We start from the raw sequence: 26021 nt of genomic DNA on the forward strand, positions 1-26021 counted from the left end.
TACTTGAGCCAATTGTTAAAGCTGATCATCTTGTCTTTGTATTGTGGTATCATTCTTGGTGAGGGCAAGATGCTGCTCAGGGTCAGGGTCATACCAGCCTGGGCTACATAATCGGAGAGCTCCTCTATGTCTCTTTTCATGTAGTCCAGGGCGGTACGTCTCAGGTCATTCACACCAGCATGGACAATGACGGAGTCATATTTGTACTTGCTTTGGAGTGACTTGAGTGCGTGTGTTATGTGGCGGATCCTAGCTCCCGATAGACAGCTCACAGTCACCTTCTCCTTGTTCAGCCTGGTCAGCGGGACATCAGTGTGTCTGACTATAGAGTCACCTATTACTAGTGTATCAGGCAAGGTGTTTGGCCTTAAGGGCTGTGATTGGTTGACACACTGATTTATTGAAGTATGTGTTGCATGTGTTTTGTTTTGAGGTGGTGGATTTTTGGGTGTCTGCTTTGGGAGCCTCTGTTGTTTTGGTAAGTCTTTTGTTAGAGCCTCTGAGTATGTCTTTGTGTTTTTATGTGTTTGGTTTGCAGTTGTGGTAGGTCTATGTGGGACTGGGATTGTTGTGTGTGTGGTTGCCATCTCCTCCTGTCTGGTCATGCCAGCCCTGAGTTGAGAGAGTTCAGCCTCCAGTTTGGCTATATAGTTGCATCTCTCACATGTATTTGTGTTTGTTGGGAGGAGGAGAGCGTTCTCTGTGTACATGAGACAATTGTAGCATTGTCTCAAGATATCCAGATTGACCAGCTGAACTGGAGACGACGCCAGTAATCTACCACTCGACATGCTAGAACTGTATAAGGGAGTGCTGTACCTTTAAGGGAAGTGGATATTCACAGGGGTGGTAAGTAGATGTAGTGCTTTACTTAGTACGAGAGTGCTTACTTAGTAGAGAAGTATTGAGAACAAGTGCTAGGCTTATAATATAGTAAGTAGTCTGGTTATACTAAGAGTAGAACTTCCTTAAGGGAAAATTTGAAGAGCAGACTTGGCGGAGCCAGAAAAAGTTTAACCTTGTTTAACCGGCGCTGCACTATGCACACAACCGCACAAAGCCGTGCAAACGCGGATTTTAAACAGTGAACTACAAAAGAGCTAGAAATGGTCCTAAATAACCAATTACTACAGCTTCTTGTGCTGAGGTCACTTCCTACAGGGACAGGTAGGCTGCTCAAGGCTCCCCACTCCCACTGGTGAGCAAAGAAACTTCCCTCTATCCAAGTAAGGTAATGGGCAACACAGGAACTACACCACAGCCCAGAATACAGCAATGCCTTTAAACTGGTCTAAACTAGACGAGGAAGGCGGGAAACAAGGATTATTTTTTTGTTTTTTTGTTTTTTAGTAGAAACACACAGAAAATGCAGGAACAGTGATAAATTAGTTACACAGGCTAGCACACTTTAGTGGGCAGCCTCCACAGTTAAATTAAACAAACAAACAACAAACTTTCGATCAAATTCGACTAAAATGTAACTTTAAGTGCAGATTTTAAAATAATGCAGCAAACAGTTAAAAAAGCAGTTCAAGCTAGTTCAGGGTAAGCTACAGAAGCTATTCCAAGTGAAAAAAAAGCAAAGATACCTAAATCCAGAAAGTAGTCGCTTTTCTGAGTTCCCTGCTGCTAGGACCACTCTGCAGACCCACGGGGAGCTAGTCTGAGTAGTATAGCCAGAAAAAAACGCCCAGAGGCGGATTTTAAACAGTGAACTACAAAAGAGCTAGAAATGGTCCAAAACAACCAATTAGTACAGCTCCCTCCCTCCTGCCCCCTTTCTAAACTCCTGGTAGACTGAATAGCACAATTGGTATTCCTCAGGGCCATATAGCCTCAGAAGATATAATGTGTCACTCTGATGCTGATTTATATATATATGTGCAAGAATATTTTCACACCAATGTATATTTCAATTGGGAGTACTATATAAGTTTTTTCCATGGGCTGCTGGGAGCAAACAAGATCGGAGGTAGTTGTGGGGTTGCATTATGGGTAAAGAATAAGGTACACGAGCTTTGCTGAAGACCTCAAGCTGGAGAAAGGGCCCAGATGGATCTGACAGATCAGGTCCGACCCACCAGTGAGAATAAAGGAAAAGATGGACAATACACATGGAACATTATGGTAAGAACATAACTTCTTTTTTAACCCCTTGGATGAGTTTGCCTCTCTCATCAGTTATTTTCAAAATTTCAGCTGAAAATGTACCAAATAGTACTTCCTTGTCCAATGGAGCATTGAGGATTTGTGCCCTAGCATACTGAGGCATATACTGAGATTTAAGCCACACCTGTCTATGCATGACAGATGGAGCTGCAGCTGCTCGAGACACTGCATCAACAGCATCATATGCACATTTTAAAGAATGCTTAATGACTTATGTTACTGAAGAGATCGTAGTGAGTAGGGAAGATTTAATGTCTGATGAAGGCAAATCTGCAAGTGCCTAGTTCATGTCAGCATATCAGATATTTTGTCATGTTAGCCTGACAGTTAACAATCCTAAAATCAAGGGTAGAGGAAGTATAAACTTTCTTCCCAAGCCTATTGAAAGCCCTTCCATCCTTATCAGAAGGTGCAGGAGTAGTAAAAGTAAGATGTTTAAAACTAGCATCATAGGTTCATAGGTAGGTACCAGGCTATTAGCCCTAGGGCCTATATAAGCCTAGCCAAAAAGGTACCCTGGCTTTCGCCACCCAGGAAAATTATTTTCATGTGCCCCTGTCATAGGCTAAGGAAATCACAGACAGATCATCCACTGGTTAAAATGCAGGAACCCTTGGGTTCATCCTCTTTCTGAAGCCTGTATGGCTTCTTGGATACAGGGGTCTGACTATCAGGTGAAGTACATTCAGCATTAATGGGAACCTGTAAATCCTATCCTTTAGTGGTGTCTGTAGTAGCTGCATAGTGGGGGCCAGAAGGGAGAGATGGATGATCCAAGGGCCCCTAAATGGCCACAGCTAAGTCATCCGTTGAATGCTTGGGGAGAGAGGGTAAAGGCACCTCTGTAACTTTCTTCCTTTTGTTAGAAGCAAGAAGGAAGCCGTCTGATGTACTGGCATCAGAGGTCGTAGTCATCTTCACTGAGGCTTTAAGCAACTTATTCTTGAGATAGAAGTAGGCTCAACTCCCCTAACTGAACAAATACTACATCCCTGGTAGGATATGTTCCATATACATATATGCTACCGCAACTGTGATCTAAGATGAACATCAGAAGTTAAATAATTTCAACAAAAATGTAAAAATATAGTCTTTTTATTCTCTGTCTCCTCCCAGCAATTACTGTGCAAGTAATATAACTATACATTTCTAGATACTGCTGTTCAATTGCAATTATCTGCAAATTAGTGTAGTTATATTTTGTCACATTACTCCTTAACTGATCTGAAAAATATTGCTTGCAGTATAGGAAAAAGTAAGTGCATTATTACTGCCATTCAAGATTGCCTCATAACTCAAAGAAGTGAGTACCAGCTATTTCAAAGTTAACACTCTCAAGTGATTTCTTTACAATACAGTAGGAGAGAGCAGTTATATTTCTCCCTAAAGACTGAAATAAATGTTGCTACTAGTAGTATAAGCAATAAACATATTAATTACAAAGCTTCCAATACAGCACATTTAGAAAATTGCAATTGCAGTAGACACGCTCATTTTGTACAGCAACCACTACTCTGCTTCATCAGCATATGGATTTCTCCGAAGCATACATTTGTGAATGATTATTAATAGCTATTTTTTGTAGCAGGAACATTTAAATATTCTGAAATTTACTTTCACATAAATACTGCATATGTATGCAATGCAAGTACCTTTTTGATGTATCAGTGACTGCAGAATGGGCTTTGGTAAACATTTTTGAGATTTTTATGCACTAAGATCAGAACTATCCATATCTTTTCCAAGCTGACAGCATAACAGTACTGCAGTTAGCATTGCTGCCTCAAAGCTCTTGTTTCCCATGAGTCTGTTTGTCATCCAGGCTTCCATGTGGCCATTATTTTGGTGATTCAGTTTCCAGTTAGGTAAATTGGCTACTATCTAAACTGTCCACAGGTATGCATGCAGTGTATGAGTGAATGCGTGTCTCATTGTGTGCATCTTAAAATAGACTGATATCCTGTCTGGGACTGACTGTGTCTACTTTATGCTTACATTTTGCTAGGACAGAGTGTAACTCCTGTGTGATCCTAAATAAGATAAAATAGACTGAATAAATGGAGAACAATCTGCTCTTTATAGCATGATTTTTTTAAAATAGTAGCCACACTAGTATGCTTGATCTTAGTCAAAAGGCTGAGAACTGATATAACCTAATTGTCACAGTTTTTACTTTCATAGCTACACATTTTTCATGCTTTTTATATATTTTCATATATGCTAAAGCTGTTCAGAGCTTGTTTATAGCTAAGGCCAGTTTTTAGAAATACTTTCCTCTGAAAATACTGTTTAAATTCCAAAGCACATTTAGCATCCATGTCTTGTTTTGCCTTATTTATAGTTGTTTGCACTACTTCATTTTCAGTTTATTTAAATCTGTCTTTGCAGTCCTAAACAATGATCCTTTTTATACTGCTATACATTGTAGTGTCACGTTACATTCTGAAGTCCCATTGTTCCATAGGTGGTGGGAAAAATATATATATCTATATCTATCTATATATATATATATATATATATATATATATATATATATATATACACACACACACACACATATATATATATATATATATTATAATGGCTGTCTTCCATCCTGATTCAGTTGGTGAACTGTTAATATCCTATTTATTCTTCAAGTCTTTTTCTCTCTTTGAAACTGTTGTAGAAGTTTACTGACATCTTCCTTTAATATTACCTGTTTTGACTTAGGGGAAATTTTTACTTGCATGCCTTTCCTTTCGTAGCATACATTTTTGATGTTAAAGCTCATAATCCATCTCCTGTGCAATTACTAGTCCTTTGAGTATCTTATTTGCCACCACATGTAGTCTGATCTCATGTGCATTGCCATATCACAATGTTGAATTTCATTTTAGCCATATTTAACCATGCAAAATGGAGAAGCTCTGCCTCTTTAAGGGCTTGATTCACTTAAGGAAAACATTTAAAGTTTTCTAAAACACCAAAAGAATAATCAATGGCTTTGTCAACATATACTCTTGACTTATTTTCTTAAAGTATGAATTTCTTTTTCTGTCTGCACCAGATGCACTGCCTTGAGCTGCCAAACCTACTATCGTATAATCAAATCTGTCTCTATCATTCTATCCAGTACTTCCCCAATAAATGTCATGCCCTCAAAAAACCAGTACAGCAGCATTCAGCCACAAGGTCTCTTTGTTCATCAAGCAAACTAGTACTAGAAGGCACCAATACCAATAATAGATTTGAAGACTCACTTTATAGTAGTACAGTGGACAAAAAATGGAACACCCTCCCCATTAGTATACAAAACACATCCTCTAAAGCCTCCTTTAAAAACCTCATTAGGGAACATCTGAATCACGGTTGGCTGTGCTATGACTGCCCCCCAGGCCACAGCAATCAGACAAGGCACATACACTATGCCCATCTTACTCTATTCTCACTCACACGCACATATACTGACCCCATCAAGTAACATAATTTACTACTATTAAATCAAGACATTAGTACTACCACTCTTTTAATACAAATGGTTATTCATGAAGCTATGTAATGATTTATATTACTAATAAAGTTTTATTTTCCACTAATAGGCTATATTCATACTACTGCAAAAAAGTATCTAATGTACTATGTATATACTGGATTGTATTTCAAACCTTAACTGGATACCAAGGAATTAATTTAATTATTCTTGTTATTTGATGATTTTTTTTTTCATTCCCTGTATTGTATTGTCTTCTTACCACTATAAACATATGTTTATTGTAAATCTGTATATATTGTGTAAACATATGTCTATTGTAAATCTGTATGTATTGTATTGCTGTTTAAACACCTAAATGTTATCTGCAATTATCTTTCTTGTGGAGCTTTTCTCCCCAGGCCTTTGCTGAAAAAGGGCCATTGGCCCAGTCAGACCCCCCCCGGTTAACAAATGTAAAACAAATAAATAAATATTGTCCTTATGGTGTATGTGCTAAATCATATGTGCTCTTATGCACACTTGCACTTACAATATAAACTGCTAATAAGCTTCATTCTGTATGTCTGGGTTTAATTTTTTCATTCTCTTTTTATGCACTGCATGACTTTCAACAACCAGGGAGTTCTTCTGGGCTTCCATTGTACATGGCCCTCAACCCATTTAACAAATATGTAGCCTAAAAGGATCCAAAGCAGTGCCATCTTGAAATGTGAACATGCCAGCCACCACATATACATTAATTCATAACTATTATAGTTTGTTATATTCACACAAAATCTGAGAGAATTTGCACAGGGAAAGAAAATGCTTAATAACATTTATGTAAATATGCTTCCTCATTCATATTAACTTATTTTTTTCCCCCTTAGGCTGTGGTGCTACACTTACCACATCTTCTGGCAGTTTCACATCTCCCAACTACCCTTTGCCGTATCATCACAATGCTGAATGCTACTGGCTTATAAAGGCAAATGGAGGCAGCCAGATAGAACTCCAGTTTGATGACTTCCATTTAGAAAGCAGTACGGGTTGTATCTATGATTATGTTGCAGTAAGTAGGACACATTTCCTTTCCCATCATTTTATCATTTAGATGATATGAACTCTGTTTCATTGGTAAGCTATCTACAGTATTGCATTTATTTGATTAACTGTTGTTTCTTTATATAACGTGCTGATAAAGTTCTTGATTTAAGTAAAGTTTTGATGAAAAAAAATATTGCAGTTGTCTGTTTGCACGTTTGTTTTTTGTGAGACACAGTCAGCAGTGCAGCTTTTATTTTGCTTTTCTACACATTTCCATTGCATGCTATCACCATGTAACAAATGGTGATGGCCATGGACCTGTCTTGTCTCCTCTCCCAGGCACTAACAATCCTCTTCAACTTTTTATAGTCAGTCTCACCACAGATGAATCAAAGAACTAGCATTTCACCCACTCAGACCAAACCAACCATTCATGTCCTTTATTTACATGGGAGAGTAATTGTCCTCAGTAACCACCATTTATTCAGTCTTAAATATAACATATCACATGTGTGCATACAACTTTATGTGTTTTTCCTAACCCTTTTACAGTTCACCTCTCATTTTCAAGACATGTTTAGGGGGATGATAGCACAACCCCCAACTCCAGCCTGATTAACTTCTGGAAAACTGCCTCTCATGCTGGACACAGGCTGTTGAAGGACTAAACAGACACACTGCTTCTACTCCCATGAAAAAGCTGCAAGAGTTTATTTATGGCAACATTTTTATCTTACTGTGTGTAAAGTGAGAGACTACGGTCTTTTGTACTTAATGTCTTATAAGTCAGTATCAAACTTCAATATATCCAACAGGCTTGAGTTCTCAAAATGATTAGATATGGACCTGTAGCCTAGGGGCATATGGGAATATCAGTAATACATGTGTATACCCAGGGTTACTGCCTAACATTTAAAAAAATGCTGTCCTGCCAGCATATTTATGAATTTACCACAGGTCATCTTGTTTATTAGATATGTTTTGCACAGGTGGGGAATAGTATATATTCTAAGTATTAGGTGGAGCGTGAAAACTGCAGGGGTGCTGAGTCACCCATAGATGTCATATATCAGTATCTGATGGAGCTGGACTGAACTGTTTGGAGGTGATGATGTACAGGAGATGCAGTGCTAACCTTATTTCCCCATGGCAAGAAGTATATAGGGTAGTACAACATGTACGAAAGTGAGTGAAGGTGATTCTGGAGTTACCTGATGATACGTTCACCAGTGTTTTGATACTTGGCAAAAAATAACATAGAGACCACAAAGCGGGGAGGGCATGAATTGCTTCCCACCTTGACAGAGCAATAATGCTCTGAAAACAAACCAACTCCTGCTTGATGTGCCTTCTGTTCAGGGAGGCACAGCAGTGTCTGGCACTGAAATCATTTTCATAATTTGCCACGGTAATGCATCACCAAAAGAATAGTGCAAATCGGTTAAACAAAGTACCTGACAGAGCTTTATCTGAAACATAAATACGTCAGAAGGTATTTTGATCAGTTTCTGCTTGACATTTATCTCTTGCATCTGTCTTTGCTCTTTTGAGAGGCAGCTACACATGTTGGATATTCCTTAGTTGTACATTGTGTTTTCTGCTGTTTTGAGGTATTTTTAGTTACAATGTATATTTAGTTATATAATTTTGGACTATTTAGAGAAGAGTAATTACCAGTTATATTTCAACAAGTTGATGCAGTACATGTGCTCTGACTCTGACAGGACGCAACTGGTCATATTAGATTAACAGTGCATGGTTTACAACATGTGATGACCGTACAGCTGAAAATAAGATTACTGACTGACTGAATGTCTGATGTTGCACGGTAGGGTTTATGTACAGAACCCCCATTTTATAATATAGTGCTCAGCAACTACCTCATACTGTACAATACTGAAACGGTCATGAAACACTAAGGGCTGGATTCAGAAAATGTACAGCTTAGCCACAAGTGTTATTCAACTAAGCCTTCTAAAACATGGATTCAAAAAACAGTAATTAGCTACATTTGAAAGGTTTGTCAGTCTGAATCAGCATTTTATACATGTCCACTGCTGTACTCCAGATGTGTGGTTTACAGACTCACTTGCACGAGTCATGCCTGTACCTCAGCACTGACTGCTGAGAAGCTGGTAGCATTTCTTCCATTTCTAGTACCATCTGCAAAACCAATCATTTTGGTTCCTTCCTGTAGCTGCTTCAAGCAACTACGTCAAACCCTGGCAATTAAAACATTGAATGTTTTATGTGTGTTTCTTGGTTTCCCACCGAGAAGTTATACCCTCTACCTGATATCAGTAAAATTTCAGGTCACTAAGGACAACCTTTCTCTATGTAAGGCATTTCTGAGCTAAGTTGATATGCCTCTTAGCAAGCAATGAATTGTTTCATTAGTTATCATGAGAACTTTGTTAGGTCCCCATTTTCTGAGTCACTGTCTGTGATTTAGACTCCCTGGTACCTTGTTGCAACACATCTCCAAATGACATGGTAATATTTTTGAAAGTGACCCAGCTTTGAATATTCCAATTTTATACCCTTCTGTCTGACTTCCAGTATGTCACTGGATTTCACATACTTTACCTCTTACAAATTTATTTCTGATCTCTCAGTATCACTGCAGAACAAAGGAGCCTTTTAGGGGATACTTTATACCAGAAATGTTACTTGGGAGGGGTGGCATAATAGGTAAGGCCTTAACCTCACAGATACAAGGTACAGGGTATGATTCTGACCACTGGTTATTGGTTAGACTTCTAACAGTCTGCAGACTAATAGTCTAGACGTATTTGCCTATAAATAAAATGCTTTGTAGGAGCAAGAGAGTGTGAAAACAAATCCTTTATTTTATTTATATAAGCATTCCCAGCTCTCTTAGCTGAAACTAATTAAGTTCATTAACTGTAGAAGACTATGTCTCATAATCACGAATTGTTACAAATAAGCTTATTTTACTTTTATCTAGCTTTTTGATTTCTGTTAATTATTCAAGTTCTTCCTAATTAGGACTAACACATTTTCTGGAAATTTCACACTGAAATTATGCACATACAGGATAAAGTATCACCTAGCTTTATAGCAACATGAACAATCGTCTTCTTCTTCTTTCGGCTTTTTCCCAGTTAGTGGTTGCCACAGCGGATCACCATCCGCTCATGATTGGCAGTGGAGTTTTACAGTGTCGAGTTGCCAGCCCGGCGCCCAACCTTCCACAGAAGGCACACACATGCACGCACTCACATCTAGGGCCAATTTAGTGTGTCCAATCCACCTACAGCATGTCTTTGGGATGTGGGAGGAAACCGGAGCACCTGGAGGAAACCCATGCGACCACAGGGAGGACATGCAGACTCCGCACAGAAGGCACCCCAGCCGAGGATCGAACCGGAGAACCTCTTGCTGTGAGGCGGCAAACACTAACCGCTGCACCACCATGGCCGCCCATAGCAACACGGACAATAAATGGCATTAAAGTACACTATCCTGAAATTAATAGCTTCTACAACCACGACTAGTGCATGCTATGAGAACCAGTCTGCAGATAAAACATCTGTTTATGGGAACTTCTGACACTAGACAGGGGTAGGGTAAGCCGCAAGCCATGTTGTGGATGCTGTGTCTGTTTGCTTGTGCAAGATATGCCCATGTATAAATACAGACCACCAACATAAGAATTCAATACTATTTTTCTATGAAGCAGAAACCACTGTTAACACTGAGTGCCAGTGAAGACACATAAGTAGTCTATCAAGGATTTTAATATTTATGAATTACACCAACTAAAAATGACTTCCTTACAACAGTACCTTTCAACTACTCCCTTACCGTTACTGACACATTTAGAAGTTATGGTAATCCACAAAATGTGAAATACAGTTTAGTTGCAGGATAAGGCACAGTACTACAGATCTGTAATGAACACTTTAGCATAAGGATTTCCATTGTCATAGTTGCTTTTACTGTGTTATGCTTGCAGTTTGCATCTCCAGGAATTGCAAGTATTGGTCAGTGTACACAAATAGGGGAAGTAAATCCACAGGTCCTAGCAAGAGTTACACAGCAAGTATATGACTGTGTGTTGTAAGGTAGATCTCTTGTCATCAGCGCAGCAGCCAAACCACTTCTAGCTAAAACGCTCACACTTCTGTTAGCATTCCTGCAATCAGTTGCACAGAAAAATAAATTCAGGAGCCTTGCTACATTAACTGGCTTGATTTTTTCTGAACATTATGATTTATTTTGCTAGAAACAAACATTTATTTATTTATTCATGTTTGTTTACTGGGGTAGAGACTGAACTATGATCCAGATTCAGGCTTAGCTCAGGTAATTATTAGGTAGTTACTTTACATGTAACTTTACACATTCTATCTTTCCTCATCATATTGCATTCTTATATTCTTTAGAAATATTTTTTTCACTTCTTTATTATCTTTTAATGCTGTATCCATTCTCCTCTTCAGGCACATAGTGGATGAGGTTCTATCTAGTTGAGTTCAGTTCATCATTATTGAACTCCCGGATCACTGTTTTCCATGGGAAATCACTACTACCACAAATTTAAAGTCTAATTGTTTTCAAGGATTTGCCATTTCTTCATGTAGTTGATATATGTAAGTTCGGGGATGCCGGAGCTCTTTCCTCCCCTACATGGGAGTACAGGTGTTTTTTAATTGACTGAATTCCTGGCCAGTTGTGTTCACTCTGTTGGTTCTTTGATGAGTCATTGTGGAAGTGAAAAAGAATGATGCATTGCATCTGTTTTCTGTTTATCCTAATTGAGGGGGTGGTCCTGTCTATTCTGAGAGGGGATACCATTGGTGTCCCAAAGCATTCTGAAGTGGGTCCACTTCTCTGTGAACTGTTGTTTCTTATAAAATTGACTGACTACAGACTGGACTACAGCATTGAAAAGAATTTTCCTCCCTTACACCCTCTTCTTGCTGGTATTCTTAAACCCAGTATTTCTCTTGCTGTCTTCCACTTACTTTAATGTGATCATAAAATTCTCTTCCTCTTTTCATTGCTGCTGTCATTAAGAATGGAAGTATCAGATGTGAAGTTGTTCTATCTCGCCTTTCATTCTTACTGATGGGTTCAGAGCCGATCCTCGTCTCTGACTCGGCCTAATGCAAAAGCTTGAGGTCTTCAACCAGCTTGAGGCCTACTTCCTATCCCATGATGCACTGGTGCTTCCCTCAGATCTCGTTTGCTGCTGCAACTGATCGGGAGTGATTCACCAGCTCGGGCCAGTGAATTTCAATTAGTGCTACCACTAGTATCTATATATTCTTAGCTATCTTTCTTCTCTTTTCCTTGTGGCCATTTTTCTATTTAGGCCTTGTAAACCTCCCTGTTCCTTAGCTAGTTAGTGTGATAACCTTGTGTGAAAATTCATAGATATATGTACTTTACTAAAGTGTGTGACAGTTTGAAAATATTTAGAAATAATTATTGTTTACGTAACTTGTTTGACTTAGTTGTATAGTGTGAATATATATATATATATATATATATATATATATATATATATATATATATATATATATATATATATATATATATATATATCCCTTTCCTTAGAGTGTGTAGTATGTATATATATATATATATATATATATATATATATATATATATATATATATATATATATATATATATATATATATATATATATATATATATATATATATATAGTTATACATATAGGTTGCTAATTATTTCCCTTTGGCTGAAGCTTGTTGTTGCTTTGTGAGCTTTGTGTGTGTGTGTGTGTGTGTGTGTGTGTGTGTGTGTGTGTGTGTGTGTGTGTGTGTGTGTGTGTGTGTGTTGTTATATAGGAGAAATGTCTCAGGATAAGGAAAAGAGGCTAAGCAATCCAAGTCAGGATTTAAGAAATGTCCTAAATGTGGACAAAAAATGTCCATTACAGATGGGCTCACAGAGTGTATGTATTGTTTGGGTGCATTACACCTTTAGGAGACTTGTTCCATCTGCCACTCATTTAGTTCACGTGTTTTGCATGAGAGAAGGAACAAACTAGTAATTAGAGGTTTAATAAAGTCTTCCTTTCAGGAACAATTCGATGAAGGTCAGTCCAATCATTCCATGTCCTCAAAAAAGTCTTCTACTACTGGATCCTTGGAGCCAGCAAAATCTACCAGTTCCTCTAAGCCTGACAAACAAACAACTTTGGCACCACTGACTTTGGACCTGACAGTTGTCATTGTAAGGAGCCATTCCCCAGTACTGGAACCAGTAACTCCAGTATTGAAATCACCAATACTATAATCTGTAGCTTCATCGTTCCCATCTTCTTGGTCCTCAAGGAGTTTGTCTGACATGGACATAGATCGTGCGGTGCAGAAGCTACTTCAGACACCGGTGTTAGCCAAACTTTTGTCAGCTCCGACCCCTCGAGCCTTGGAACCAACTAAAATCCCCCCTGCTACTTCTGTTCCTCCTCCTGACTTAACGTTTCAGAGCCGGTGTGCTTGAAGCTGATGATATTGGAGCCATCAGTACCAATGCCTGCTCCAGAACTTTCAGATCCGATATCTCGTACTACTTCAGTGCTGACCGAGGAGTCTAGGAGCCGAAACTTGCCGGTCAGGTCCGAGGAGGCTAGTCGAACCGATATTTTAGGTCCGACTTTACCTCTCAGGGCTTCAGCGCGGGTGAGTTCTGCACCTACCTCTGGCTTGCAGCCCACTGTTTTTGTGCCAAGGGAATCCACTGTTTCTTTGGATCCAGGGGTTTCTTTGCATCGGGACCGTGGTGACTTTGATGCCATGAGGAAAGTATTGTCCCCACGGGTTGCCACTTCATCAGGTCCGGCAACTTCCTCCCCTAAAGCACAAGTGTCTATGTCAGCATCACAGATTCCACAGAAGCGTAGAGACACAGAGCCTCAGGAAGCCCCACTAGACGAGCCCTGCTCTTTTGAGACCTCACCAGAAGTTCCCACTGAGGAGGTACCTAGGAAGAGGTTATGCAAGAGGAAGCATATGGACTCCCCTCAAGAATCCATCACTTCAGACACTGATTTAGATGAGTCAGAAGGGTCTCCACAGTCACTCTCTGAAGATATCTCTTTCGCAGATATCTTGGAGATCCTTAAATAGAGGGGTGGCTGGCAGCCCATCAACCCTACTGATGATGAATCAGTCTACCCGAAGGCTTTCGGGTCTCAGCCCTCTGCCACTTGGATGACTTCGCCTTTCGATGAACTTATAGACCTAGTTTGTCGAAAGGCGTGGGAGTCTCCAGATACAGTGGAACCTGTCCCTAGGAGGCCCAACAAGTTTATTACTTCTCCACGGGACAAGGCATTTCTTACTAAAGGAGTCCCTATTGATGCCATGGTGATGGTGGCAGCCACCAAGAAGAAGTTATCAGAAACTCTGATGTCTGTCCACCCCCTGAATAAAGATTCTAGGGTCATGGACCATATGGAAAGTGCATGTTTACTTCAGTGACTTTTGCCATTAGGTCACTGAATTATCTTATGCACTTCACTAGGCTACAAAGATTCATAGATTAGTACTAGGCTAACTGCCCTTGTGGGCCATTTTCAGCCTAGCCAATTACCACATGTGAGAATCAAACCCTGCACCTTGTGTTTGTAAGGTAAACACCTTAACCATTATGCCAACATCCCACCCCAAGAGATCTCATTAAAGAGCTAGGAGATAGATACTCTTCAGGGTTCAGTAGCTGCGGGAGTCTCAGACAAAGTATCCTTCCAGCTCTCTACCCTTAATTCCATAGTAAACTCGTCCATGCATTTGGTTTCATACACAGCTGATGGAATAAGTAGAGCAGTGGCTTCAGGCATTGGTCTTAGGAGACATTGCTGGATGCACTTATGTCCATTTGCAGAGCCCTTTAAGTCATCCTTTATCAACATCCCTTTCGATGACTCATCCCTTTTTGGACCCAAAGTGAAAGAAACGCTTACCAGGAGTAAACAAGATGGAAAGACTCTATCTGCCATTGGAGTCAATTTTTCCACACCTACCAGACCTTACCCAAAGGGTCAGAAAGGAGGAAAGATGTGGCTCTGTAAAACTTAAGGAGCCTTTCACGACAATGTGATAGCAGACAAACTGAGCATGGCAATTCTATTGCCCCACGAGTGGTCCTGAAGAAAGAAGTAGTGGAAAGGATATTCCGCAAATGGGGTCAGCCTTGCTGTGATCTCTTTGCCACCCCCACAAACATGAAATGCAGCAGCTACTTTGCCCTAATCCTCCACCCGGGGTATGCTCCAAGGGATGCGCTTGTACACGATTGGCCCCCGGGCCTCCTTTATGCATTACCTCCCTTTCCTCTGATACTCAAAGTTTTACAGAAAGCCAGTGTTCTGGGAAGGACCATATATCTCATAGCCCCATACTGGCCTCGTCAGATTTGGTATCCATTCCTACGGCCTCATCTATTGGAAGAACCTTGGATATTGGACCCAGTTGCAGATCTCCTGATTCACTCATCGGGGGTTCTTCATCCGTCTCTTCAGTCCCTCAAATTGACAGCTTGGCTGCTCCAATTCCAAATATAGCCAGGTTTCAGAATATTTTGGCTGCAGCTCAGCATATACTGCTGTCCTCCCACAAATCATCCACTAGGAATTTATATCTTAGCAAATGGAAAAGATTCTCAATATGGGCATTGAAAAATCACATTGATCCCTATTTAGCTCCTGTATCTTCTGTTTTTGTATTTTTGACTAAACTATTCATCGAGGGTGCATCTGCCACAACCATTCGAGTCCAATTAGCTGCAATATGTAACTTTCACCTTGGTATTCAAGGGTCTAATATTATGCCACATAGACTTTCCAAAGCATTTATCAAAGCCACATTACATTTGAGACCACCCATTAAATCTCTGATTATACCGTGGAATTTAAATTTTGTTCTTTCTCGGATCAACCTACCATCTTTTGAACCAGCCTCTTCATGTGACTTGAAGTGTCTGACATGGAAAACCATATTTCCAGTGGCCATTACTTCTGCTTGAAGGGTTTCAGAGTAACAGGCCTTGTCCATTAAACCTCCATATATGATATTTCATAATGATAGAGTTTCTCTTCGGACAAATCCCTCATTTTTACAGAAAATATGTTCAGAGGCAAATCTCAATCAGTCTATAGAGTTACCTGTTTTCTTCCCTAAATATGGCAATAACATGGAGTATATACTGCACAAGCTTGATGGTCGCAGACAGATTTGATTCTATTTAGACAGGATCAAAGATTTCAGGAAAACAGAACAGCTCTTTGTTTCTTTCTCAGATTCCAAGAAAGGTGCACCTGTGGTGAAAACCACTTTATTAAAATGGTTATCAGACTGTATTTCTTTCACATACAGTTCAGTAAATACACCACTACATCAAAAGATATAGGGCCATTCTACTACAGCTGTCTCCACCTCGTCAGCCTTTACTGCCAAACTACCGATAGATACTATTTGTGCAGCAGCTACTTGGTCAAGGCCTCATACCTTCATCACTCATTGCAAAGTAGATAGGACCTCCAGGGACAGGGCTTCCTTTGGTTCCACTGTCCTGAAGAGTATACTCCCGTGAGCCACCTGAGAAAGATGGTGCTTGGGGCGCTAACCCATCAGTAAGAATGAAAGGTGAAATAGAACAACTTTACATAAATAAGTTATGTACTCACCATAACGTTCCATGTGAGTTGTTCATCTTGCCTTGATTCTTATGTCCCACCCTCCAACCTCCATCCAAACTTCTTGGGGACTGAGTAATCAACTAGTTCATGGTTGTATTGACCTTTATCTAGTTTTCCTCTGTTATTGGTATATTAAGAGTGGCATGTAGTTTATTGGCAGCAAACAAGATCTGAGGGAAGCACCAGTGCATCATGGGATAGGGAGTAGGCCTCGAGCTGGTTGAAGACCTCAAGCTTTTGCATTAGGCCGAGTCGGAGCCGAGGTTCGGCTCCAAACCGATCAGTAAAATCAGTAAGATTTTTGTGAAGTCACTCCCAATTAACATAATGTTTAAGGTCCTCACTTTATTTTATTTATTTATTTATTTTATTTTATTTTATTTTACATTTGTTGACCGGGCTAGTCCAACTGGATATATTTCCATTTTCAGTAGAGGCCTGGGGAGAAAAGCTCCAGCATAGCACAAAATGAAATATCCAATTGTATAACAAATAAAATAATAAGTATTTGAAATAAAGAAGAAGGTTATTAAAAAGTACAATACTAAAAAGGTGAGTATAAAGTCATATATTAGTCATGTAATCGTATGATACGTGAAGATACACTACAGTTCATTGTAGTTAACATAAATGCTTGTGGTTATATAAGTTTTACAATGACCAGATTTTAGCATACAGAGGGGTATGTAGAGTATGATTATTTATCCATAGGCAGTAAGAAGATAAAAATAGGATAGGTAGTAGATTAATCTGGGTTAGTGCAGGGGCATAACCAGAGTGATTTTAGGTGACTTTTGAGTTTTTGCTTAAAGAGCGACAGTGAAGGTAGTAGTGTGAGGTCGGTAGGTAGAAGGTTCCAGTGTTTCCCAGCAGTATTGGAGAATAGGCTGTCGCCTGACAAGTTATTGGACTTACTTATGCTAGCACGTAGTTTGCTAGAAGAGCGTAGGGAATGTAGATTATTATAAGGGGTAATGAGGTCAGCAAGTATTGGAGTATTATTTGGTTGGTAAAATATTTTATGAGCAATGGTGAGTTGGGAATAAGTTGGCACGTTAGGGAGTTCAAGCCAGTCTAGCTGCTTTAGATTCAGACAGTGGTGTGTTCGAAATGCATTTCCAGTGGCAAATCTGGCAATATTGTTATAGGAGTTAGACAGTTTGAGAAGATTATTTTTCTTTAGATTAGTATAAATAGGAGAAGCATAGAGAAGAGTTGAGACTAAGTGAGAGTGGGCAATAGTGGTTCTAGCTATGGGAGTTAAGAAGGGTTTGATTCAATATAAGGAGCCCATTTTTCTGTTCACTGTTTGAATGGTGTTATTTATATGGTTATTGAAGTTGAGGTTGTTGTCAATTGGTACTACTAATAATTTGGTAGTAGGATCGGGAAAGATGAGGGTACCATTGTTAGATTTAATAGAGAAGTTTATGGGAGAGGACCTATTGGTAGGTGTGAAGAGAAGAAGCTTGGTTTTTTTGGCGTTTAAAAGGAGACAGCGTTTCCGGAACCAGTCTTCTACTGAGTTGAATACTTTTTGAGTTAGAGAGTGTAGATCAGAAGTGGAGTTGGCAGAACATATAAGTGTGGAATCATCGGCATATTGAATACAGGTAGCTTCAGGGACTGCTACATGAAGGTCGTTGATGAATAGTGAAAAAAGAAGAGGTCCTAAAATGGAACCCTGGGGGACTCCAAGGGTGACTGGCAGGTGGGATGAAAGTTTGTTTTCCCAGAGAACTGCCTGTTGCCTATTGTTAAGGTAAGACTTGAACCATGTATAGCTGGGGTATCTACAGCAAGAAGTTCAAGAGTATTTATAAGCAGTGGATGATTAACCATATCGAAAGCCTTTGAAAGGTCGATGAAGAGAGCAGAAGAGAGGATGTTGTTATTACAATTCCTATAAATGGAGTCAGTGAAAGAGAGTAAAGCGGTGGTAGTGCTATGAAATGGCCTAAAGCCATGCGGCACTTAGCTAGTATGTCATGTTTAGTTAGGTGGTCTAGTAGCTGGTGGTGAATGCACTTTTCCATGACTTTAGCTAGAGGTGATAGCAGAGCTATTGGTCTATAATTAGAGTAATCGTAGGATTTACCACCTTTATGTAGGGGGATGATGTGGGAGATTTTCCAGATGTCTGGAATAATTCCTTCATTAATGGTTCTGTTAAGTAGGATGGATATGGGGAAGGCAATAACTTTGGCTGCTTTTTGTAAATATTCAGAAGGTAATTGGTCGGCTGAAGGAGTGCAAGGCTTAAGTTTTAGTAAGATTTTATAGATGAAAATGGTTGAGATAGGCTGAAATGTAAATGTTGGTAATGATCCAGCTAAGGAAGATGGGATCCTTGTGTTATCAGTGGAAAGCTGGCAAGCCAGGGATTGTATAGTTTCTGTAAAGTAGGTGTTGAAGTTGTTGGCTATTTGATTTGGGGTATTTTGATCAGCATCATGAGGGGCTGGTGTGCTAGAGTGACCAGGGTTGAGGAGCCTATTAATGTTAGTCCAAAATTTTTGAGGATTGTTCTGGTGTGTTTGTTGTAGCTTACAATAGTAGTTCTTTTTGTCAGAGAGTATAGCTTTTTTAGCTATGTTTCTTAGCTGTCTAAAGGTTTGTTGTTCAGGGGAAGTTCTGTTAGTTCTCCATTTAGCCCAAGCTTTGTTTCTAAGTAGAATTTTTTGTCTAGTCTCTTTTGTAAGCCAGGGGGCTGGTTTGGATTTTATTCTAATAGATCGTTTAGGTGCATGCACATCTAGGATTGCAAGAAATTTAGAGTTAAAATATTTGACAGCCTCCTCTAGTGGGAGTATTTTTAGAGGTTTCCAGTCACATGCATTGAGTTCGTTTTGGAATAGTACAGGGTTAAACTGTTTCTTTGTTCATGAAATTCTGTAGGTAGGGGTGTTAGAGATGTCATTCCTTTGTCTTATTATATAAGTTAGAGTATGATCGCTTAGATCGTCTGGTAAGGTTCCTACATTATAAGTATGAGGTTATTTATTTATAAGTATCCAGTCTAAGGTGCTCTCTTTTTTGGTTGGTTTGTTGATTCTGGTAGTTGAGTTGATAGTTTGAATAAAGCCATGGAGATTAATATGTGCGGGAGGGTTATTAGTGTTGAAGGTTTTACAGTCTGTGTTAAAGTCACCTAGTATTATAGTTTCTTGTGGGTAAGTTAAGGACACCCAGCTAAGAATATCTTCTATTATAGTGTTGTTATTACCAGGGGGTAGGTAGATACAGATCACATAGAGGGATTTGTTAGGATTGATTTGAAGTTTGGAGATAAGGACTTCAGCCTTACTGTCCAAAGGTGGGCTATCATTTATAGAGGAGATCTGTAGGCCACTTTTATAGAGGAGTGCTACTCCCCCACCCTTACATTTTATTTGGTCTTGTCTCAATATGTTATAGCCAGGGGGGATAATTTCATTATCCTTAGTTCCAGGTTTTAACCAAGTTTCTGTTAGGCAGAAAATGTCGAAGGAGTGAATATGAAGGAGAGCATGAAGGTGGGCAATTTTGTTATTGATACTGCGGATATTGAGATGTGCTATAAGTAGAGAGTTGGAGAATTTGGTTAAGGTTGGCAGTTTAGGGGAAGTCATGCAGTGAATATTTCTTATAGATGCATTGGTTGGGCCAGGATTAGGGTGTATGTCCCCATCCTTTAAGGTAGGGCTTTGTGGTTTAGATATTGGGTTGTGTGAGTAGTTAATTAGAAGTTTCCATTTTTTTATTAATAGGTTGTTATACTTAATGTGTGCATATCGATGGTATTGAGGTGATATATAGCAGGGAGTAGAGATTATCTTAATATGTGTATGTGAGTGAGAAATATCAAGAGTGGTTGTTTGTTTTGGAGGGAGATTGTGGAGGGAGAGATTGGACTTTTCAAAATAGGTTAGGAGATAGGCTGAGGTCAGGACAGGTAAATATATGGTTAAGAGTATTAAGTAGGTTAGGATAGCTTTTACAGTAGTATGCATATTGTAATATATAAGTATACTGATATATATATATATATATATATATATATATATATATATATATATATATATATATATATATATATCTATCTACACGTATACAAATACAAAGGAAGTTGAGAGAGATAAGATAATAAGGACTGGTAGGAATGGCAGAGACTTAGGTAGAGGGAAGAATAGTGCTATTTGGGAAATAGTACTATAAGTAGAGATAGTAGAGAGGAGGGTGTGGCTAGGTGAAGAAAATTGTTTGGAGTGATTAATTGGTTAGAGGAGTGAGGGGGTGTGGTGTAGGAAGTATAAGATTAGGACCACTGGGGATGGGTTGGAATTGGGGTAGGGTAGGGGAGCGGAGTGAGCCCGCAGGGCGAACGGAGCGGGTTCAGACACAGACAGGTTTTGAGGGAGAACAATCAGTGAAGAGGGAGTTAAATCTAAAGTAAGGTACCTAGGAGTTGAGAGATTAAGTTAGCAGAGTGAAAGGAGAGCTGTCTAAGAGCTGATACAGAGACAAAGAAATAGGTTCAGGAGTAACAGAGGTAAGATGAAAGCAGAATGGGTTTAAAGGCTAATATCCAGGAGCAAGGTAAGTGAAGGAAAAAATAGGTAAAATGGTATTGCAGGAAAGGTAGGTAGGATCTACCATAATAGGTATTAGAGAGACTAGATAGAATGGTTATAGCAGGTAAGGTAAGTATGATCTACCTGAAGGGGTTTAGAGAGACTAGGGGTGGTAGAGGTAAGAAAAAAGATATGTAATTTACAAGCAGGGGGGGAGAGTAATAGGTGAGAGGTTAATAAGGGTAAAGGGAACGTAAGTATAAAGACAAAGTAGGAGGATTAATTCTAACAGGCAGGAGGTATATAAGAGAGACTGTGGCTGCTGATAGTCCTGCAGGGAACGCTTGCTTAAACAACAACAGGATTATATTACAGTTTAAGTCAAATAGGAGTATATGTAAATACTTTCAAATGACTAGTTCCTGTATCTCAAGGCAGTGAAATATGGAGAAGACAAGTCTCTTTCCAGTCTCAGGAGTAGGTTATTCAGGTATCAGTATTCAGGGTTGACTCTGGGCTTCCAGTATTTAGCAGGAGACTAAAGCTGGGGGGTGTATACTGGCAGAAGGGTTGCTTGTTTTAAATGACTACTTCCTGTATCTCAAGGCAGTGAAATATAGGGAAGACAAGTCTCTTTCCAGTCTCAGGAGTAGGTTATTCAGGTATCAGTATTCAGGGTTGACTCTGGGCTTCCAGTATTTAGCAGGAGACTAAAGCTGGGGGGTGTATACTGGCAGAAGGGTTGCTTGTTTCAAATGACTAGTTCCTGTATCTCAAGGCAGTGAAATATGGGGAAGACAAGTCTCTTTCCAGTCTCAGGAGTAGGTTATTCAGGTATCAGTATTCAGGGTTGACTCTGGGCTTCCAGTATTTAGCAGGAGACTAAAGCTGGGGGGTGTATACTGGCAGAAGGGTTACTTGTTTCAAATGACTAGTTCCTGTATCTCAAGGCAATGAAATATGGGGAAGACAAGTCTCTTTCCAGTCTCAGGAGTAGGTTATTCAGGTATCAGTATTCAGGGTTGACTCTGGGCTTCCAGTATTTAGCAGGAGACTAAAGCTGGGGGGTGTATACTGGCAGAAGGGTTGCTTGTTTTAAATGACTAGTTCCTGTATCTCAAGGCAGTGAAATATAGGGAAGACAAGTCTCTTTCCAGTCTCAGGAGTAGGTTATTCAGGTATCAGTATTCAGGGTTGACTCTGGGCTTCCAGTATTTAGCAGGAGACTAAAGCTGGGGGGTGTATACTGGCAGAAGGGTTGCTTGTTTCAAATGACTAGTTCCTGTATCTCAAGGCAGTGAAATATGGGGAAGACAAGTCTCTTTCCAGTCTCATGAGTAGGTTATTCAGGTATCAGTATTCAGGGTTGACTCTGGGCTTCCAGTATTTAGCAGGAGACTAAAGCTGGGGGGTGTATACTGGCAGAAGGGTTGCTTGTTTCAAATGACTACTTCCTGTATCTCAAGGCAGTGAAATATGGGGAAGACAAGTCTCTTTCCAGTCTCATGAGTAGGTTATTCAGGTATCAGTATTCAGGGTTGACTCTGGGCTTCCAGTATTTAGCAGGAGACTAAAGCTGGGGGGTGTATACTGGCAGAAGGGTTGCTTGTTTCAAATGACTAGTTCCTGTATCTCAAGGCAGTGAAATATGGGGAAGACAAGTCTCTTTCCAGTCTCAGGAGTAGGTTATTCAGGTATCAGTATTCAGGGTTGACTCTGGGCTTCCAGTATTTAGCAGGAGACTAAAGCTGGGGGGTGTATACTGGCAGAAGGGTTGTTTGTTTCAAATGACTAGTTCCTGTATTTCAAGGCAGTGAAGTATGGGGAAGATAAGTCTCTTTCCAGTCTCAGGAGTAGGTTATTCAGGTATCAGTATTCAGGGTTGACTCTGGGCTTCCAGTATTTAGCAGGAGACTAAAGCTGGGGGGTGTATACTGGCAGAAGGGTTGCTTGTTTCAAATGACTAGTTCCTGTATCTCAAGGCAGTGAAATATGGGGAAGACAAGTCTCTTTCCAGTCTCAGGAGTAGGTTATTCAGGTATCAGTTTTCAGGGTTGACTCTGGGCTTCCAGTATTTAGCAGGAGACTAAAGCTGGGGGGTGTATACTGGCAGAAGGGTTGCTTGTTTCAAATGACTAGTTCCTGTATCTCAAGGCAGTGAAATATGGGGAAGACAAGTCTCTTTCCAGTCTCAGGAGTATGTTATTCAGGTATCAGTATTCAGGGTTGACTCTGGGCTTCCAGTATGTAGCAGGAGACTAAAGCTGGGGGGTGTATACTGGCAGAAGGGTTGCTTGCGCAAACGCTACCAGGAGGGAAAAACACAGCAGCCAGGAGTGGGGCAAGCTTACACTTCCTATGTATGCACAAGAGTCGATACTGACCTGCCTGTTTGAAGTTTGCATGTTCTATCTTTGTCTCTCTGGGGTTTCAAAACCAAGTAAAAAATATATGAAGAGGATCACCAAAGGAACACTGCAGCACTAAATCCAGCAAATTTATTGAAAAAAGTTAAGCGCTTTCGTCAAAATCACAAGACTTCATCAAAACAAGAACATACAAAGAATGCCATATTTAAATACCCTAACCCTTACAGCCATTGGTTGACTGGATAAGGGGGGAGGAATTGTTATCATGGATGTGTGTGATTACAATAGTAAAATGACTGACTTATTGTACAGTGACACATACACAGAGGTTTCCAAAAATGAGTTGAATATATCCAACAGGCGTATAGATTTAGATATTGAACAACTTTTATTCAATGAGCAAATTACTGTAGAAACATCTAGATTTTTGGAAACTAAGCATCCTAGGATTCCTACCATTTTTGGAATCCCTAAAATACATAAGAGTATCGCTGACCCCACTTACGACCAATTGTCGATGCAAAAGCTTCTAAGACCTTCAGTTTGGCTAAATATATTGACAACACTGTTAAGCACACCCTTGACAACAGAGACCTGGTGATCAAGGACTCCTGGGACTTTCTGTCTAAAGTTAAGAACAGTATGTACCACGAGGACCTGATCTTGGTCACCATTGACATCTGTGACCTCTTCTCAGTAATATCCCATGATGTTGGACTAGAATGGTTCTATGGCTGTTTATGCTTAAACAGTACATTGAACCATGACACTATCCTTACTATCGGGTCCTGTATGGAAATGGTTCTGGACAACAACTTTATCACTTTTGAGGGGCATTTACTCAAGCAGGTGCAGGGGGTGGTAATGGGTGCATGTTGCGCGCCGTCATTTGCTAACATTGTATTAGCACAGTGGGAAGACCTCTATGTAGTGAACTCTGAATTCAAGGACATGTGGGTACTATATGGACGGTACCTGGATGATGTGGTCTTATTTTGGCATGGGAGCAAAGATGACCTGAACAGATTCTTTGTTTACATCAACAACACTACCAACTTTTTGAAATTTACCATAACCAAGGACCTTGACACCTTGAATTATCTGGATGTTACTATTAAGAAAGATCACTTTAAGGTTAGGTTTACTTCACACCTTTATAGAAAACCAAACTATTTTAACTCTTTGTTGCATTTTGAGAGTTGCCACCCTCTGCATCAGAAAAAATCCCTTGTCAAGGGGCCATACGTGAGATTGGCCAGAATGGTGTCCAATCAGGATGATTTTGTTAAAGAATGTGATGTCCCAATAGGAATGTTGCAAAAAAGACGTTACCACTTTAACTTTGTCAATGACATAGCTGAAGAAGTCAAATCAAAAAGAGCTGGGGGTATTTATTCTACACTCTTGGAGAAGCCTGAAGGTTTGAATAGAACCTCTAGTTTGGTCAAAACTGACAGTTTTACTAGGGCATGTGTCCTGCCCTTCACTAGGGATTTTTTTAACATTAGAAGCATCATTTATGATTTTTGGACCATTTTTTGTTTGGATGAGAAGATCAACAAAAGGTTGGTGGAAAACCTTTTGTGGTTTACAAAAGTTAAAAGCAGGCCTATGTGGAACTTTTAAATGTGGGAGGTGTGGACAATGCCCCTATATATTGGACACTGATTCCATTAGAGTCAGGAACTATGGTAAAATTACTACTAATAGGAAGTGTTGCTGTTACACCAAGGGAGTGGTATATATTACAACCTGTATACTATGTGAGGGGTACTATGTGGGGAAGACAATCAGAGCCCTCAGACAAAGAATATATGAACACAACTATGATATACTAAAAAAAATAAATAAAATAAAGAAACTAGTGCTTTATTTAAGTATATAAAGGTACACCCGACTCATTATTTTTAATTTTTTGTACTTGAACAAGTAGACCTGGGTCCACAAGGGGGGGCCCGAAGATGACTTCCTTGAATATTTAGAGCTCACGTGGCAGATTAAATTAAATGCATGTCAACCACCTGGGCTCAATGACAAGTTATCCATTAGTTCTGTATTAAAACTAAAATCAGCTTTTTTTATGTGATTTTATTCAAGATCTGGGTTTTAAATCATACTTCAATACATAATACATTAAGGTCTATGTGGTTGGTATGTGGCAGTTTGTGTGTTGTAGTGGGCAGTTACTGTGATTATGTGTTACTGTCTTTTTAAACTGCTTAATTATTTTACAGGAAATGATGTTTGCTTTGTCAACCAATGGCTGTAAGGGTTAGGGTATTTAAATATGGCATTTTTTATGTTCTTGTTCTGATGAAGTCTTGTGATTTTGACGAAAGCGCTTAACTGTTTTCAATAAATTTTCTGGATTTAGTGCTGCAATGTCTACAAATGGGAATGGGTATTTAGGTTCATAGCTGTTTACTAGGCTAACGACCATAATGGCCTTTTTAAGCCTAGCCATGCATCCCAAATCTTTGACAAGTTCTGGTACCCTTGATAAGTGTAAACAGGGGCTTGGGAGATAAAACATTTACAAGCAGGGATCTGTGAGATGAGACATTTACAGGCTGCGTCCTGTGTCCATTAGAGATATAGGTGCCAAATTAGGGATGAAGTTCCTGTTCCCTATCCAATTGTCTAAGTTACACTTGAACTGGGGTAGGGAGGAACTCTGCTTCACATGGACATGGCATCTATTCCAGAGGAGAGGTAGTCTCTGGGATACATGC

General features: G+C 39.7%; 1 protein-coding gene across 1 annotated transcript in view; it reads left to right on the forward strand.

The window, feature by feature from the left end:
* The window catches only part of LOC122792709 (cubilin-like), a 3134001-nt gene that overhangs the window by 1091882 nt on the left and 2016098 nt on the right, over positions 1–26021 (forward strand). Inside the window, exon 25 of the mRNA XM_044060295.1 lies at positions 6514–6695. Coding sequence (XP_043916230.1) covers positions 6514–6695 — 182 coding nt within the window. The remainder of the gene's footprint in view (positions 1–6513; positions 6696–26021) is intronic.

This window comes from Protopterus annectens, chromosome 2.part0, assembly GCF_019279795.1.
Source record: "Protopterus annectens isolate FY-2018-M chromosome 2.part0, PAN1.0, whole genome shotgun sequence".
Lineage (NCBI taxonomy): Eukaryota > Metazoa > Chordata > Ceratodontiformes > Protopteridae > Protopterus > Protopterus annectens.